This window comes from Carcharhinus amblyrhynchos, chromosome 5 (genome assembly GCF_965287045.1).
Source record: "Carcharhinus amblyrhynchos chromosome 5, sCarAmb.v2.hapA, whole genome shotgun sequence".
Classification (NCBI taxonomy): Eukaryota; Metazoa; Chordata; class Chondrichthyes; order Carcharhiniformes; family Carcharhinidae; genus Carcharhinus; species Carcharhinus amblyrhynchos.
In genome coordinates this window covers 96,326,854-96,346,542 of record NC_137328.1, presented here as the reverse complement: position 1 = coordinate 96,346,542, position 19,689 = coordinate 96,326,854, and the positions used below count along the sequence as shown (strand labels likewise).

Here is a 19,689-nt window from a genome sequence, read left to right as displayed (position 1 = left end):
AAGGGGATCAGCAATGTTGTGGGGGTGGGACAATCTCTTTGGGGGTAAGGGGTTGGTATTATCCAGCCCAGGAGTGATGTGGCAGGGGAGCCATATTCTGTCTTTTTTTTCTGCGCACACGCAGTTAGAAGCACCGATCAGAGCTGTAGGGTTTTGGGCGCAATAAGCTTCACCCACAGGCTTCTGTAGCACGATGTGGAATTGCTGATTTTTTTCAGGTAGCATGGGTATGGAGGCGCCTGAGAACAGGTCTAAAAGGTCGGATCTGAAACACTCCCAGTTTCAAGTCTGCCCAGCAGAATCAAAATGATAAAACAGGGCCCTATATCTCTGACTGATATTATTTTCAGCACAACACACTAACCTTCATTATGATCAACAAGAAACTATTAACCAGTTGAGAATTATTACATGTACATCTAGAAACAAACCAGAAATTGAATACAACTACTACATAGTAATTACAAACTCTGGTAATTCAGCATTTTACTCGTACTGTGATCACCTGAATACAACAATTAGATTACACTCTGAAAACTGCAGAGGCAAACTGTACCAACCCAAGACCCAACAACAGCTAATCCATTTTGTTATTTATTTTTGATTGGGACTGATACTGATTGAAGATGTTTTTAACATTCAAACTTTACTTTCCAACTAATTTCTTAAGGATTTTTTTCAAATGGAATTAATGAATAGAACTTTAATTCAGAAGAATTAAAAAGTAGCTATACAGTAACACTCGTCTTTCTGGGTGCATAATTTTTGCAGTGTAAGAAACTGAAAGCTGTGAAAGTTCATTCAAAATCCATTTACTTCAACTTACAATAAAGGCCACAACCGCAGAGGCCAAGTCAGCACAAGAGCTTGAAATCAGATATACACAGACTTTGAAATATGGCTACTGAAAAACAACCCAATGCTACACAAGTAATTTACTACAGAACTGAAATTTGTAGACAATGTATGGAGTTGATAGAGAAACTGATGGGCAATCAAGAAGCAAAGGACACAGATTTAAGGTAGTTATCAAAAATAGCAACCACAACACGAGGTTAGGATTTGGATCTGATATAGCCTGAGTGTGGTGGAGGCATGATCAATTGAAGCCTTCACAAGTGAACTGGCAGAGAATGACAGTCAATGTTCCTTCAGGAGGGCAGCACAGACACGATGGACCAAAACTGCAGTTGTCTGTGCTGTAGTCATTTTATGACTCTATTTTCATTGCACAATAGTCAATTCGTATGTGTGAGTATGCTAGAACATGGCACTTAATGGCAAGAACTTAACCAGCAAAATTAATAGTGGTTGCATTGGTGTTAATAAGAACATAAGAACATAAGAAATAGGAGCAGGAGTAGGCCATCCAGCCCTTCGAGCCTGCCCCGCCATTCAATAAGATCATGGCTGATCTGTCGCTGCTCAGTTCCACTTTCCCGCCCTCTCCCCATAACCCTTAATCCCCTCTCCTATCAAAAACCCATCAACCCGCGTCTTAAAAATATTTAGCGAGGCAGCCTCCACCACTTCAACGGGCAGAGAATTCCAGAGATTCACCACCCTTTGAGTGAAGAAGTTCCTCCTCAACTCCGTTCTAAATGCAGTCGGCCCACTATCAATGGATTATAAAACTGCATCTATGTTTGTTGCCCCTGTGGGTTTGAGCAAGAGATCAAAGCTTTATAAACAGAACTACTATTTTTAGATCATTCCACTACTTCAATTTTCAGGACAACTGTGGTTTCCTTTGTTTTATGTATTATTAATTGAATGGGATCTCACGTCTGCTCATGAGCTTTTGAAAAAAATGCTAGTGTTTATACTTATGTTTCAAATCTCAAGTGAGCTTAATAAGATGTCCTGAATCCAATAAAGCTGAAAAATATTAAATCCAAACATTAAACAAACTGAAACTGGAAAACAGCTGTCCTTGCACAAGTAACACAGAATGTATATAGTGCTAATTCTAATTCGACAGCTATGACCAAGAGAAACCCAAAACTCCTGGGGCCTCTGTTGCTCACAAATAAGAGAAATAACTTTTAAGGCAACATTACTCTACTTTAGTGGAACTTCTAAACAGAACAAGTATTAAGTTAAAGTGTGTGTGTAATATGACAATTTGATCTATTGCTACCCAAAACAGCCAGCATCTTTGTAATGGACTTTGGCGCAATGACTAACATTATTTGCCTGATGCAGCTGGATGACCACAAAAACATGGATGAGCTAACTGGTGACAACTTTAATTAGTTTGGTAAATGACTAAACATTCTCTTATACATTTGTTAATCTTTTACTCCCGTTACCAAATGATTATCATTTCAAGATTAGACAGACGCCTTTGACACATCATTTCCAATAGCAACTCAGCTAATGCTACTCTCCATGGCTCATAACTTTTCTCTCTTTAGGTGGATATTTCCTTCTGAAAGTCACGATTGAACTTACATTCAGGCAGAGCATTTCTACAACCTAACCACTCAGCATAAAAGAAAGTCTTTCTTCCCATCATCAGTGTTCTCTTACTCTCTATCCTTTTGCTAATGGGGAGCTTCTCCCTAAATATTCTGTTCAGACCCCTCATAATTTTGAATATCTGGATCAATTCTCCTCTCAACCTTATCTTCACTTAAGAAATATAGCCCCATCTTCTCCAATCTGAAGATTCTCATCCCTGGAATCGTTCTCATGAATCTTTTCTACACCCTCTCTAACAAGATAGGCAGATTTGAATTATCAAAGTCTTTTTACAACCATTGAAGAATATTATCCATCCATGGAAGCCCTTTCAAGTGGGGTGACTGTTGTGATATAAAAAAATGAGGCAGCTAACTTGGACAGCATACTCCCACAAACATGTGATAACGACCAGATCAGCTGGTTTTTTTGTGATACTGATTCAGGGATATTGGCTAGCACACCAGTTATAACTCCCCTGCTCTTCAAAATAGTCATGATATGGAAATGCTGGCGTTGGACTGGGGTAAGCACAGTAAGAAGTCTCACAACACCAGGTTAAAGTTAAACTTCAAAATAGTGCCAGGGGACCTTTTATATCCACCTGATCAGTATAATGGGGCCTTGGTTTAAAGTTTCATTTAAGACACAGCACTTCTGACAATCCAGTACTTTGAGTGTAAGCTTTGATTTTTGTGCTCAAACCTGGAATCATAACGATGAGGCTGTCGCTAAATGCCCTCATCTTTCCTGAAGCGTCGTACCCAGAACTGGATGCAAATCTCCAGCTGAAGCCAAACTAGTATTCTGCACAGTTTAAATAACTTCCTTGCTTTTGTACTCTCTGCCCCATTAATAAAACCTATATTTATAGTAAACTACTGCTGACCATGCCTCAATTGAAGTTATCCACTAACTGCATCTGTAGAAACATTATGGATATGTTCAGCACAGAAGTAGATCCTCTAAATCCAGAACAATCAAAAGCGTCACTCCTTCCTCCTCACCCAATGGAAGAATAAATGACAGTCACTGCTGCAACAGACACTTTAGGTGCCAAAGTGGATTTCCACTTCTGACTTTAAAACAGTTGGGTCTGGAATCCAGCCAAAACACATTGACAATGGTACCTGACAGGTTGTTGGGAACGTTGTTCCCAACAACCTGTCAAATACCACTGTCAAATTTCCTTTGCTGTTAGCACAGTAGACTAGACAGTGCTCTTCTGCCAGCTCTTTCAGATGTCTGAACATGCAAAAAAAACCTTTTTATCTACAGTTGCAGACAATGGAAACAATTTTCATCAATCCCCAGTGAAGCCAAACTACCCTGAGACAAGTTGGTAAACTGCTCTGTGGCAAAACACCAGCCAACCACTTAACGTCTTACTACCAACTGTGGGAGGACAAAAAGATAATAGAACTGATGGGAAACACAAATGTAGGTACTGCAATGTGTAGTGAGTCAGGAGGATAGTAGGAAGACAGAAGAATTTTTGCAACTCAACAAATCCTTTTCATAGGTTCTGCTTTTCTGGTTGTGTGCAAATATATTAGAAAATCACAGATACAGAATACAAGTCAAATTGAGGTACATGAATAGTTTAGTGTGTCTAGAAATATGAAAAACAAGGAAGTGACTACTGCAGAAATGACCACAGGCATGTCAAAAAAAAGCCCCATTTTTGTTCTTCCTATAGATATCATACACACAGCAAAAGGTTCCATGCAAACTCTTCCTGCAGCAGTTCCTTTCACTGCTATTCAAACTGCTCCACCCGTCTTCAAACGGGCATCAGGAGTTTGATTTGAAAAGCAGTTGCACGCTATGTTCTGGACACCCTGGCTGGATTGTTCTGAACAAGTATTAGGGTATCTTCTGTGTGCTTTTTGACCACTATGATTTATTATTGTCATATGTATTGCTATACAGTGAAAAGTATTGTTTCTTGCACACTACACAAAGTATACTGTTCATAGAGTACACAGCTAGGGTATAAAGAAAGATCAACTTGATAGGAAGCAAGTTCATTTAAAAGTCTGATGACAGCAAGGAAAAGGATGTTCTTGTATTGGTTGGTACATGATCTCAGATTTTTCTTTTTCCTGATGGAAGGAGGTGGAAGAGAGAATACCTGGGGTGTGTGGGGTCCTTGATTATGCTGGCTGCTTTTTAGAGGCAGCAGGAAGTGTAGATGGAATCAATGGAGGGAAGGCTAGTTTGAGAGATGAATTGGGCTACACTCACAACCATTTGTAGTTTCTTGTGGTCTGGTCTTAGCAGGGGCCTTACCAAGTTGTGATACATTTGGAAAGGATGCTTTCTATCGTGCATCTGTAAAAACTGCAGAGTCATAGTGGATATGCCGAATTTCCTCAGCCTCCGAATAAAGTAACGTTGGTGGACTTTAACTATAGCATCAGCGTAGAGAGACCAGCACAGGTCTTGGTGATCTGGCTTCAAATTTGAAGCTCTTGACCATTTCCATTTCATCCTCCACAATGCTTCCTGAAGTCAATGACTATTTCCTTTGTTTTCCTGACATTGTGGGAGTGATTATTGACATCACACCATTTCATTGGATTCTTTATCTCTTTCCTGTATTCCATCTCATCACTGTGAGATCCAGTCCACTACGACTGGCATCATCAGCAAACTTGAAATGGTCAGTCATAATTGTATAAGGAGTATAGTAAGGAGCTGAGGGCACAGCCTCGTGAGGCATCGGTGTTGAGGATAATCATGGAGGAGCTGTCATTGCCTATCCTTACAAATTGAAGTCTGTGGGTTAGAAAGTGTAGGATCCAAATGAAGAGGGAGGAGCCACATCCTAGGCCACAGAGTTTTATAGGGATAATAGTGTTGAAGACTGAGTTATATTCAATAAGGAGTCTGACATAAATGTCTTTATTATCCAGGTGTTCCAGGGTTGAGTGTAGGGCAAGGGAGATGGCATCAGCTGTAGATCTGTTGTGGCAAAAGGCAAACTGTAGTAGATCCAGGCAATCTGAGGCGAGACTTGATCCGTGACATGAATAACCTTTCAAAGCACTTCATGACGATGGATATCAGAACCACCAGACGACAGTCATTAAGGCACACTGCCTGGCTTTTCTTTGGTACTCAGATGATGGTCATCTTCTTGAAGCAGATAGGGACTTCAGATCAGTGTAAAGAGAGGTTAAAGATATCTGCGAATAACCCCACCAACTGATCTGCACAGGACCCGAGTGTTCATCTGCGCACCCCATCCAGGCTAAATGCTTTGTGGGTTGACTTCCAAGGCAGCTGATCTGGTATCAGCAATGGCGACCTCAGATACCGATTCAACCAAGGTTTCCAGGGTCAAGGCATCTTCTCACTGACCTCTTGCTCAAATAGGATAGTTGCATAGCACGTGTTGAGCTCATCAGTAAGGAGTGTACTGTTGTCGATGATTCCCCATGCCTTCATTTTGTAGTCTGTTATCTTGCAGATCTTGCCATATAATCAGTGGGAGTCTGTGTGGCTAGCCTGGGATTCTAGCTTGGTCCAGTATTATCTCTCAGCATCTTTAATAGTCCTCCATAGATCATACCTGGATTTCTTGTACAGGTTAGGGTCACTCAACTTGAACACCTCAGACCTGGACTTCAGCAAGCAGTGGATACTCCTGTTCATCCATGGTGATGATGATGATTCTGGTGTTAGCATGAACATCATTACACACCACTGGTCTCACCTGCCTCAAAGAATTATTTTAGATAGCTACTATGTACATTCCTTTGGAGTGTGCTGTGCACCATGCACGTCATGTTTCCTGTATTGCAAATGACTGCGCTTCAAAGGATGTGAAGAACTTTTAAGATGTCCAGTGATCATGAATAACATCTGCATTATGCAAGTCTTTCATTCTTTTGGTGTTCATGATGACTAAACAACTGGGCATTCATTGAGGGAAATCCTTTCCTGTGATGGAAATTAACAGCATTGTGGAAAGTACCTGATGCCACAGTAATCCATGACAATTTATGACTTGGGGAATCCTGCCACACTAAAAAAGTGCCTTGTTACAGAGACGAGCAATGTCCATAGGATGTAATATACTAGCAACCACGGCACAAGTGAATTGTTTAGTATTTTTTTGTTCAATAAAGCATTCATGTTGCACATGTCCCCAGGTACAACTTAAATTATCCTGCAATTTACCTTTGCTGACACTGGCAATATGGAGATAGGCTCCAAGTACAAATGAGCATAGCTTCAGTACAACAGTTTTTGTAGACATTGCCTCAGATGCAGACAGAATTAGTGTCTAATTAATCTTGCCTTTCTGCATTCCTCACCTTCCTCTGAAGAACTCTCGAGGGAAACTGCAATGGGAATACTATTATGCATGTTGAATGTCTTGATGAAATAAAGAGAAAGCATCAAAGCATGACTTCAATATTGAACAATTGACTTTGTTTACGTCACAGGTAGATAGATTTTTGACCAATAGGGAATTAAAGGTTATGGGGAACAAGTGGGTAGGTGGAACTGAACCACTATCAGATCAGCCATGATCTTATCCAATGGGCTAGATGGCCTACTCCTGCTCCTGCTCCTATGTTCTTATATTGTACAGTTTTAATGAAAATAGCCAAAAAAACCATTAGGAAGCAATTTAAACAGGACCATGAAGTACCCTTCTAAATACAGCTTCACTTGTTAGAAACTGAATGACAATGCAACACGTTTTCAGCAAACAGATCACACATAGAGAAAGTTGGAAAGCTGATTGTACTTAAATAATATGCGATGCAAACGATCTATACACAGTTATTGGGACTTAAGTGGGCACTTACTGAAATTGACATCACTCTTAATGGAAAATCTAAAGACATTTTTAAAGACTGGGGCGCAGAATCGAATGTCAAAATTTTATTTTTCACTTCTAATCACTCTGGAGTTTCCCAAAATGCAGCACCAAAATCGGAAAATCCAAATTATTATTGTTTAGGCTGATTTTCAGGTCATGCTGAAATATAAAGACAAACTGTTTCCAAAGTAGGACCTTTCAGTTATTAGCTTGGCAACTGATCAATTTAAGTTCAGGCATTACTACAATCTGCAAAACAAACTTACTTCACATGTGTTATAATCTTCTGAATCCAAAAGTGCACACAATTTAGGCAAGAGATCTGGCCAGTTTTGTAGCTCACCCTTTGAGGCTATTGTTGTGATCAAGATTCCTGTAACAACACAAGATTAGCAACATTTGTCCCAAGTTCTGAAGTACAAAAGGCTAGAGAAGGATGGTGTCAATTGCAATCAAGTTTTATAAAATTTACAATACAACTAACTAAATCTGGGGTGCATGCTTTCATTTACAAACCCAAGTAATTGATTATCCAAAACTTGCATTACATAACATAGAACATTACAGCGCAGAACAGGCCCTTCGGCCCACGATGTTGCGCCGACCAGCTTTCTAAAAAAAACACTAACCCACTAATCTAAACCAATCCCATTTCGTCCATAAACCTATCCACAGATCTCTTAAACGCCCCCAAACTAGGCGCATTTACAACTGCAGCAGGCAGGGCATTCCAGTCCCTCACCACCCTCTGGGTAAAGAACCTACCCCTGACATCAGTCCTATAACTACCCCCCCTTAATTTAAAGCCGTGCCCCCTCGTGCTAGCTTTCTCCATCCTAGGAAAAAGGCTATCACTATCCACCCTGTCTAAACCTCTAATCATCTTATATGTTTCAATAAGGTCCCCTCTTAGCCGCCTTCTTTCCAGCGAAAACAACCCCAAATCTCTCAGTCTCTCCTCATAGGATCTCCCCTCCATACCAGGCAACATCCTGGTAAACCTCCTCTGCACCCTCTCCAAAGCCTCTACATCCTTCCTGTAATGTGGGGACCAGAACTGCACACAATACTCCAAGTGCGGCCGCACCAGAGTTGTGTACAGTTGCATCATGACGCTGCGACTCCTAAATTCAATCCCCCTACCAATAAACGCCAAGACACCGTATGCCTTCTTAACAACCTTATCTACTTGATTCCCAACTTTCAGGGATCTATGTACACATACACCTAGATCCCTCTGCTCCTCCACACTATTCAAAGTCCTCCCGTTAGCCCTATACTCAACACATCTGTTATTCCTACCGAAATGAATTACCTCACACTTCTCCACATTAAACTCCATCCGCCACCTCGCGGCCCAGCTCTGCAACCTTTCTAAGTCACCCTGCAAACTATGACACCCTTCCTCACAATCTACCACACCTCCGACTTTGGTGTCATCAGCAAACTTACTAATCCACCCAACTATACCCTCATCCAGATCATTAATAAAAATTACAAACAGCAGTGGCCCCAAAACAGATCCCTGAGGCACACCACTCGTAACCGAACTCCATGACGAATATTTACCATCAACCACCACCCTCTGTCTCCTATCTGCTAGCCAATTCCTGATCCAATTACCTAGATCACCCCCAATCCCATACATCTGCATTTTCTGCAGAAGCCTACCATGGTGAACCTTATCAAACGCCTTACTAAAATCCATATACACCACGTCAACTGCCTTACCCCTATCCACCTCTTTGGTCACTTTCTCAAAGAACTCGATAAGGTTAGTAAGGCACGACCTACCCGCTACAAAACCATGCTGTCTCTAATCAATTCATTACTCTCCAAATAACTATAAATCCTGTCTCTAATAATCCTTTCCAAAACCTTACCCACCACAGAAGTAAGACTCACCGGTCTATAATTCCCAGGGAAGTCTCTGCTCCCCTTCTTAAACAATGGGACAACATTTGCTGTCCTCCAATCTTCCGGTACTATACCAGAGACCAACGACGACCTGAAGATCAGAGCCAGAGGCTCCGCAATCACCTCTCTTGCCTCCCAGAGAATCCTAGGGTAAATCCCATCCGGACCAGGGGACTTATCTATACTTAAAATATATTTGTTCTTGGGATATCAGTGTAATGGGCAAGATACCATTCATGGCTCTTCCCCAGTTGCCTGAAAACAGTAGTAAATGTCTTCAAACTGGTCCAGTACTTATGGTGACGATGCTCTGATGCTGACCTGTGTGGGGCATGCAAGGGGGATTGCTTACAATGTAGGAGTGGGGGAGGGATAAAGGAATTGATAACGCTGTGAAGGTGGGAATCTGGGGGCACTGAAATCACCAGCAGAAAGCTTATTTCATTAACACTAATCATAGCAAGATGACCTTGAAGTAACTTTGGTGCAATGTTGCTATGGATACCTACTGCTGAATACAAAAATGAACATAAACACCATTTGTTTCCCAGCCAAAGTCCATGAGCTGCAGCAGCTCAGTTGAAGTAATAGAACGGGTGGGATCCAAAACAATAAAATTTCTACAAAATGCTCTGAAAGCACAGATTTTCATATTGATATGATGTTTATGTATATATTAATCTATAATACTCAAATTTTAATATATACCAAATGTTATTATACTATTTTGAGTAATGCCTTCAGAGATATTTAATTAGGACTTTTGAAGTGTATTAATTAAGGTAAATAACTCCTGTGATGGACTGAAGGGAAAAATAATTAGGCAACAAGAATAATTAGTTGTGCACAAAGTTGTAAATGTTCTACTTTCTGCCATATGGGGAGGTAAAACTTGGGAAAATCATACTTCTGCCCTTCATTAGCTCATTCACTCATTTGGCAGTTCAAAATGTAAAATTGGATCTGGTGTAATAATTCTGCCTCTTCTTGAAGATGAAATTCTGTGCAGGCACAGGGTTGAATGAGTAGCTAAAACAATATAAAAATAGATTTTATGTTTATACTACATGCAAACTTATCAAAGTTAGCTAGATAACAAAGCAAGTTTAAACACCCTCATGGATTGAGTGCCACTTGTCTGAGACCAAAGGTCAACACTGAAAAGGACAAAACTATTGGAGAGCCCACAAAATCATGTAAACCTTCTCACTGCACAAAGAACAAATCTCTTGTAATTCAGAGAGACTAAATTCTATTTTGTTAATGAGTGGGAATTGTTATGTACCTGAACAGCGTACCATTAGAATCTAATGTTATTTGGGAATAGTTAATAGAAGCAATTTATTTGGTTTGTTAATAGTTTAGTTAATTTGCTCACTTTGTTAGATAAATAAATTTTGAGTGTTGATTTGAGACAGCGCGTCAGGGATTTTTATGTAACCACTAGAAGTTGCCAAAGAGCAGGTTGCGCCACTTCATACACACCTTTTACAGATTATAAGGCGAGGTACTCCTCCATGGGTGTCTCAGAAGGGGGAAAATCAACCTCTGCTTTACAACACTAATAACTTACATTTCTATCCTGGGAAAAGACTCTGACTATCTAAGCCTCAATTTTGTAAACTTCTAACAGATCACCCCTCAGCCTTTAATTGAAATATTGAAGTTTTAAAGGGACTTGAATGGGTAGATGCTGGTAAAACGTTTTGCCTAGCTGAGGAACAAGGAACTGGGCTTAATCTGGGGTCAGTCATCTAGGACTTCAAATTGGGAGGAATTTCTTCAAAGGGTTGAGATATTTGGAATTTGAGTTTGGAAACTTAAGGAAACACAGTAAGTAATAGACTTTTAAATTTTAAAGGAATTAAGGAACATGAGGATAGTACAGATGATGATATTGAGGTACATCAGCCACAACTGTACTGAATGACCGGTCTTAAAATTGCCGAATTGGCTGCTGCTGCTCCAATTTCTAGTGTTTTTAAAACATACTATTCAAATTACTACATTTCATTCAAGTTGGGCAGCTCCCTTACCAGAAAATAAGGTGTCATTTGCAATCATTTTTCATTTAAAAATACATTAAAGTATCAAGAATCAACAAACCAAAATATTACTTTACAAACTTACCAACAGTAGCTCTTATTAAGGGCGAGGGATCACCAATGTTTTTCAGGCACTCATTTTTAATAAAGTCTGTTACCCCATTTGGGAAATTGTGTAAATGGGCTTTCACATTGTTCTTCAAAATTAGACCACTCAAGGATCGTGTGGGTTCATCTGTAATGGAACAAGAAAAAAAATGCATATTGGGTTTTTAAATAGCCACCATAGCAATGGTATGAACAGGATGCATTAAATAATGGAATTACAATGAAATAATGCCTTTCACACCCTCATGAGATCCCAAAGCTCCTTATTCCCGATAAAGAACATTTAAGAGTAGTCAGCTGCATTGTAGGCTAACTTAGGCATAGTAATGATGAATAATTTATTTAGTTTTGTTGTTGGAGCAATGATGGCTAGGACAATGGGAGAATATTGTTTCTCTTTGAATAGTCCCATGCAACCTTTCACTTCTGCATCTCATCCTAAAAATGGGGCCACTAATTTGGCAGCACTCGCTCAGTATTTTGTTGAATTGTCAGAACTTTATTACATGCTCAAATGTCTACAGTAAAGGTTGAACCCATGACATTCTGATTCAGAAACTGTCAGAGTAAGAACATAAGAAATAGGAGCAGGAGTAGGCCATCTAGCCCTTCAAGCCTGCCCCACCATTCAATAAGATCATGGCTGATCTGTCGTGGCTCAGTTCCACTTTCCCGTCCTCTCCCCATAACCCTTAATCCCCTTGTCTATCAAAAACCTATCAACTCGCGTCTTAAAAATATTGAGCGAGGCAGCCTCCACCACTTCAACGGGCAGAGAATTCCAGAGATTCACCACGCTTTGAGTGAAGAAGTTCCTGCTCAACTCCGTTCTAAACCCCCCCCCCCCTTTATCTTGAGGCTGTGCCCTCTAGTCCTACTGTCCTTTCTGAGCGGGAAGAGCCTCTCCACCTCTATCCTATCCATCCCATTCAACATCTTATATGTCTCAATGAGATCTCCCCTCATTCTTCTAAACTCTAACGAGTACAAGCCCAGTTTATTCAGCCTCTCCTCATAGTTCAACCCCCTCAACTCCAGAATCAGCCTAGTAAACCTCCTCTGCACGCCCTCCAAGGCCAAAACATCCTTGCGTAAGTGCAGCGACGAAAACTGCACACAGTACTCCAGCTGCAGACTCACCAGTGCCCTATACAGCTGCAGCAAGACCTCCCTTCTTTTATACTCAATCCCCCTCGCTATGAAGGCCAGCATCCCATTCGCCTTCCTGACCACCTGCAGGCTGGGTTTTTGCGACTCATGCACAAGGACCCCGAGGTCCCTCTGCACCGTTGCATGCTGCAGTTTTTCGCCATGTAAGTAATAGTCCTTCCTACCATTATTCCTACCAAAGTGGACAACCTCACATTTGCCCACATTAAATTCCATTTGCCAGTTCCCGGCCCATTCGCCCAGCCTATCTAGATCCTTCTGCAGACTCTCCACACCCTCCGCACAGTTTGCCGTTCCACCAATCTTGGTGTCATCAGCAAATTTCGACACCATACACTCGGTTCCCTCCTCCAGATCATCTATATAAATGGTAAATAGCTGAGGCCCCAGCACCGACCCCTGGGGCACTCCACTAGTCACCAACCGCCAATCCGAATAGTACCCATTAACCCCCACTCTCTGCCTCCTATTTGACAGCCAATCCCCTATCCACACTAACACCCTACCCCCAACTCCATGCCCCCTGACCTTCTGTAATAACCTCTTGTGTGGCACCTTGTCAAACTCCTTCTGAAAATCAAGAAACACCACATCCACCAGCTCTCCTCTATCCACCACCCTAGACACATCCTCATAGAATTCCAATAAACTTGTCAGACACGACTTCCCCTTAACGAAACTGTGCTGCGTCTGCTCTACCAAACAATTCTCCTCAAGATGCCTTGCTATTTTCTCCTTGATCACGGATTCTAACATTTTTCCTACAACAGACGTTAAACTAACCAGCCTATAATTCCCCACCTTTTGCCTGCCACCCTTCTTAAACAACAGCGTAACATCAGCCGTTTTCCAATCTTCCGGCACTTCCCCGGAATCCAGCGACGTTTGGAAAATAATCACCAAGGCATCCACTATCACCTCCGCCATTTCCTTCAGGACCCTTGGATGCATTCCATCCGGTCCTGGGGACGTGTCCACAATCAGTCCCTCCAGTCTGTCGAGCACCGCCTCTCTAGTAACAATAATGTCATTCAGGCCCTTCACTCCTACCATCTTTCCATCGCTAACACAAGGCTGACACAAAACAAGTACATTCTATTTCTTGTTTCCTAAAGAATCAACTTTTGAATACAGTTTAGTTTTCATGTGCAAATAAACATATAATTAGTGGTGGACAAAAAAAATCATTCAACAGACATGTTAATAATGTGCTTGCTAACATTTACGTTCTGGAGAACCATATAGTTTCAAACCTCTTCACAGCCTTGATCCCAAACACAAAAGGTGGCTACTAGAGAAAAGTAGGAGTAGATGCCCTTGTCACCATAGCAGTGTTACACTGAAGAGGCGGCAGTTGGGTCATGGTAATGTCACTGACTAGAATCCAAAGGCCCACACAAATTCTCTGGGAACACTGAATAAAATCTCACCATGGAAGCTAGTGGAATTTAAATTAAAATTACTAAATATGGAATTTAAAGCTAACCTCAGTAATGTGAGTGTATATATTGTCGTAAAAAGATCTGGTTCACTAATGCCCTACAGACCTTCTTTATTGGTCTGGCCTACATGCAACTCCAGACAGAACAGTGTGGTTAAATGAACTATGAAATGTCCTATCAAGCCACACAGTTGTATTAAACCACAAAGTCTAAAAAGGAATGAAACCGGATGGACCACCTAGCATCTCCCCAGGTACCAGAAGTGACAACGGCAACCCAGTCCTGGTGATCCTACAAAGTCCTCTTTACTAACATGTAGGCACTTGTGCCAAAAGAGAGCTATCTAACAATCATATCTTACAACCAACAGCAAAGTCCCTGGGCCAGGAAGTCTCACTAACAGCACAAAGATGACAACACAACAGGATGCAGACAGGTGGCAGTGGTTAGTTCTGTTATCTCAGCACCAGGCAGTCTTGGGTGACGATGTGGAGTTTTCACATTCTCCATGTCTGTTTCTTCCGAGTGCTCCAGTTTCCACCACAGTCCAAAGATACGCAGATTAGATGGACTGGCAATGCTAAATTGATGTTTAGTGCCAAAAATGTGTAGATTATGTTGATTAGTCATAGTAAATGCACAGGGTTAAAGGGATAGGATGGAGAAATAGGCCTGGATAAGATGCTGTTTCATAGAATCAGTGCAGATTCAAATGGGCTGAATGGCCTCCTTCTGCAGTATAGGGATTCTATGGAAAAAGCTTCCCAGGAGGTCTCCAACATCAACTCCACAACGTATGATGGAATCATGTCAAACATGAGGAAGGAAACCAATATTCCTCTATGTTGAGCACCACTTGAAGGTAGCATTAAGGTAAAATTCAGGGTGGGGGAAACTTCAAAATCCATCACCAAGAGTGGCTTGGTGGCATTACTACTGACCAAGTCCTAAAAGGCACAGCTGCTAGACTTGCAATGCCATAGTTGGAGAGGGAACCAAGAGGGAAAAACTTATTTGACCTTGTCTTCACCTAACTACCTGACACAGATATCTCTCTCTCTCTCTCTATTACAGTACTGGTAGGAATGAGCACAGTGAGAAGTCTCACAACACCAGGTTAAAGTCCAACAGGTTTATCTGGTGGCACAAGCTTTGAGTGTTATTCCTTCTTCAGGTGAGTGAAGAGTTGTGTTCACAAACAGAGCATACATAGACACAGACGAAATTTACAAGATAATGGTTGGAATGTTCACAGATAATCAAGTCTTTACAGGTACAGGCAATGTAAGTAGAGAGGGTTAGGCACAGGTTAAATAGGTGCGAATTGTCTCCAGCCAGAAAGTTAGTGAGATTTTGCAAACCCAGGCAAGCCACGGGGGTTACAGACAGCGTGACATGGTAGCTTATGCTACCAAATAAACCTGTTGGACTTTTAACCTGATGCTGTGAGACTTCTTACTGTGCTTACCCCAACAGTGGCATCTCCACATCAGGAATAAGCACCACAGAGTTCTTCTGGAGAAAAAGCCCCATCTTCATATTGAGGATACCCTCCACTGTACTGTATGCTACTACCAATGTGCTAAATGGAATGGATTTTAAACAGATCCAACAACTCAAACTGGTCATCCATGAGGCACTGTGGGCCATCAGCTAAAACAGCAGAATAGTATTCAACCACAATCTAACCTCAGAGCCTGGTATGCCCCCTAATCTGCCATTACCATCAAACTGGGCCTGGTTCAATGAAGATTGCAAGAGAGCAAGCCAGGGGCATCACTGAAGCAACACAAGACTAGTGGAAGCAGAATGTGATAGACAGCTAAGTATCTCCAGAACCAAAATCATACCCAAGCTTCCCAATTCTGCCACACCAATGCTAAGTGACGGTGGACAATGAAACAATTAACTTGAGGAGGCTCCAGAAATATCACTGCCCTAAATAATGGGGAAAGCCCAGCACATCAATGCAAAACACAAGGCTGAAGCATTTGCAACCATCTTCAGTCAGATGATAGAACATAAGAAATAGGAGCAGGAGTAGGCCATCTGGCCCTTCGAGCCTGCCCCGCCATTCAATAAGATCATGGCTGATCTGTCGTGGCTCAGTTCCACTTTCCCGTCCTCTCCCCATAACCCTTAATCCCCTCGCTTATCAAAAACCCATCAACCCGCGTCTTAAAAATATTTAGCAAGGTAGCCTCCACCACTTCAACGGGCAGAGAATTCCAGAGATTCACCACGCTTTGAGTGAAGAAGTTCCTCCTCAACTCCATTCTAAACCGCCCCCCCTTTATCTTGAGGCTGTGCCCTCTAGTCCTACTGTCCTTTCTGAGCGGGAAGAGCCTCTCCACCTCTATCCTATCCATCCCATTCATCATCTTATATGTCTCAATGAGATCTCCCCTCATTCTTCTAAACTCTAACGAGTACAAGCCGAGTTTATTCAGCCTCTCCTCATAGTTCAACCTCCTCAACTCTGGCATCAGCCTAGTAAACCTCCTCTGCACGCCCTCCAAGGCCAAAATATCCTTGCGTGAGTTCGGCGACCAAAACTGCACACAGTACTCCAGCTGCGGCCTCACCAGTGCCCTATACAGCTGCAGCAAGACCTCCCTACTTTTATATTCAATCCCCCTCGCTATGAAGGCCAGCATCCCATTCGCCTTCCTGACCACCTGCTGCACCTGCAGGCTGGGTTTTTGCGGCTCATGCACAAGGACCCCGAGGTCCCTCTGCACCGTTGCATGCTGCAGTTTTTCGCCATGTAAGTAATAGTCCTTCCTACCATTATTCCTACTAAAGTGGACCACCTCGCACTTGCCAACATTAAATTCCATTTGCCAGTTCCTGGCCCATTCGCCCAGCCTATCTAGATCCTTCTGCAGACTCTCCACACCCTCCGCACAATTTGCCGTTCCACCAATCTTGGTGTCATCAGCAAATTTCGACACCATACACTCGGTTCCCTCCTCCAGATCATCTATATAAATGGTAAATAGCTGAGGCCCCAGAATCAACCCCTGGGGCATTCCACTAGTCACCAACCGCCAATCTGAATAGCACCCATTAACCCCCACTCTCTGCCTCCTATTTGACAGCCAATCCCCTATCCACGCTAACACCCTATCCCCAACTCCATGCCCCCTTACCTTCTGCAATAACCTCGTGAGGTACCTTGTCAAACGCCTTCTGAAAATCAAGAAACACCACATCCACCAGCTCTCCTCTATCCACCGCCCTAGACACATCCTCATAGAACTCCAATAAATTCGTCAGACACGACTTCCCCTTAACGAAACCGTGCTGCGTCTGCTCTATCAAGAAATTCCCCTCAAGATGCCTCGCTATTTCCTCCTTGATGACAGATTCTAACATTTTACCTATAACAGACGTTAAACTAATCGGCCTATAATTCCCTGCCTTTTGCCTGCCACCCTTCTTAAACAACGGCGTAACATTAGCCGTTTTCCAATCTTCTGGCACTTCCCCGGAATCCAGCGACGTTTGGAAAATAACCACCAAGGCATCCACTATCACCTCCGCCATTTCTTTCAGAACCCTTGGATGTATTCCATCCGGTCCTGGGAACTTGTCCACAATCAGTCCCTCCAGTCTGTCGAGCACCGCCTCTCTAGTAACAATAATGTCATTGAGACCCTCCTGTCCTACCATCTTTCCATCGCTAACACCCGGCAAATTATTCTCGTCCTCTTCCGTGAAGACCGAAGCAAAAAAGTTATTCAAGGCCTCAGCCATTTCACCATCCCCTACCACTAAGTCCCCCCTCTCATCCTCTAAAGGTCCAACGTTCACCCTAGTCAGCCTCTTCCTTTCTATATATTTATAAAAACTCTTGCTATCCTTTTTTATATTAAGCGCTAGCCCAGCTTCTAGTTTTTTCATACCCTTCTTTATCAACTTCTTTGTCAATCTTTGTTGACATTTAAACCTCTCCCAATCCTCTTCTCACCACTACTCTTAGCTACTCTAAACGCATCCGCTTTTAATTTAACACTTTCCTTCACCTCCTTCGTTATCCACGGCTTATTACCTCTCCTCCTACGGTCCTTTTTAACCATCGGAATAAATTTCTGCTGAGCACCAAGAAAGATCCTCCGCTGCTCCTCAGCAGACCTACCTTCCAACGCGCTCCCCCAGTCAACATTCGCCAATTCTTCTCTCATCCTTCCGTACTCCCCTCTGTTCAAACAAAGGACGCGTGTCCGGGAACCCACTTTCTCCTCCTCCATCTGCACCAGAAACTCCACCATACAATGATCGCTCTTCTCAAGAGGATCCTTCACCACAAGGTCCCTAATTCTATCCGCCTCGTTACATAACGCCAGATCCAAGATAGCTCGCTCCCTCATCGGCTCCAACACACACTGTTCAAGGAAACTATCCCGGCGGCATTCCAAGAACTCCTCCTCAAGCCCACCGCGTCCAACATGGGTCAACCAATCAATATGTAGATTGAAATCCCCCATAATTATCGCCGTTCCATTCCTGCAAGCCGCACATTTGCACGTTAACAGCCCGGCCCACCTCCAGGTCATTATTTGGGGGCCTATAGACGACACCCACCAGCGTCTTCCTCCCTTTGCTGATCCTAATCTCCACCCACAACGATTCCACTTTCTGCTCTTTGGTTCCTATATCAACCCTTGCTACCACCCTGATGCTATCCTTAATCAGCAGAACTACGCTTCCCCCCCTTTTTCCTCCCGCCTAACCTTCCTAAACACTTGATACCCCTGGACATTCAGCTCCCAGGCCCTGTCACCTTCCAGCCACGTCTCTGTAATGGCCACCAGATTATATCCATTTGTGCTGATCTGCGCCACCACCTCATCCACTTTATTCTGAATGCTTCGTGCATTCAGATAAAGTGCCTTCATCCCAGCCTTCACCTGGACCCTATTTGCCAGAACGCCACCAACCATACTCACGCCCCCTACTCCCTTTATTATTGGGACATCCTCGGCCTCTTCCCTTACCTGTACCCTCTCCTTAACTTTAGACCCCGTAATGTCACCTACCCTCGCACCCCCCCCCCCCCCCCCCCCCAATTAGTTTAAAGCCCTACCTACAGTCCTATTTACACGATTCGCCAGGACTCTGGTCCCAGCACGGTTCAGACCAACCCCATCCCACCCGAACAGGTCCCACCTACCCCAATACTGATGCCAATGCCCCATAAATTCAAATTCATTCCTCCCACACCAATCCCTGAGCCACCCATTCACTTCCTTAATCTCATTAACCTTACACCCGTCTGCACTCGGTTCAGGCAGTAGTCCAGAGATAACCACCTTGTCACTTCTACATTTTAATTCCATTCCCAGCTTTTCATACTCCCTCCCCAGATCCTCAGTTTGCATTTTGCCTACGTCGTTGGCACCCACATGTACTACAACGACCGGATTCTCACCTTCCCACTCCAGGTTCCTCTGCAGCCCAGATGTGACATCCTGGACCCAAGCACCAGGCGGACAAAACACCCTTCTGTGCACTTTGTCATTGTAACAAAGGACAGTGTCAATACCCTTAACCCCACTGTCCCCAATTACGACTCTATTCCTTATGATCCATCTCAGCCTCCTCCTGAGGTCCCCAACATCACAAATTATAATCTTCAGCAAATTCGACCCAGTCCATGTGATATTAACAAACAGCTAAACACACTATACATTGCAAGAGC

The 19,689-nt window shown here is 42.9% G+C and overlaps 1 protein-coding gene across 2 annotated transcripts in view; it reads right to left on the bottom strand.

Annotated features, from left to right (window-relative positions):
* Positions 1-19,689, bottom strand: part of tnpo1 (transportin 1) — a 171,377-nt gene that overhangs the window by 81,427 nt on the left and 70,261 nt on the right. For both annotated transcript variants that reach the window (XM_080189242.1, XM_080189244.1), the window contains exons 4-5: positions 11,351-11,500; positions 7,570-7,676 (exon numbers count right to left, since the gene is read on the bottom strand). In XM_080189242.1, coding sequence (XP_080045368.1) covers positions 7,570-7,676; positions 11,351-11,500 — 257 coding nt within the window. The remainder of the gene's footprint in view (positions 1-7,569; positions 7,677-11,350; positions 11,501-19,689) is intronic.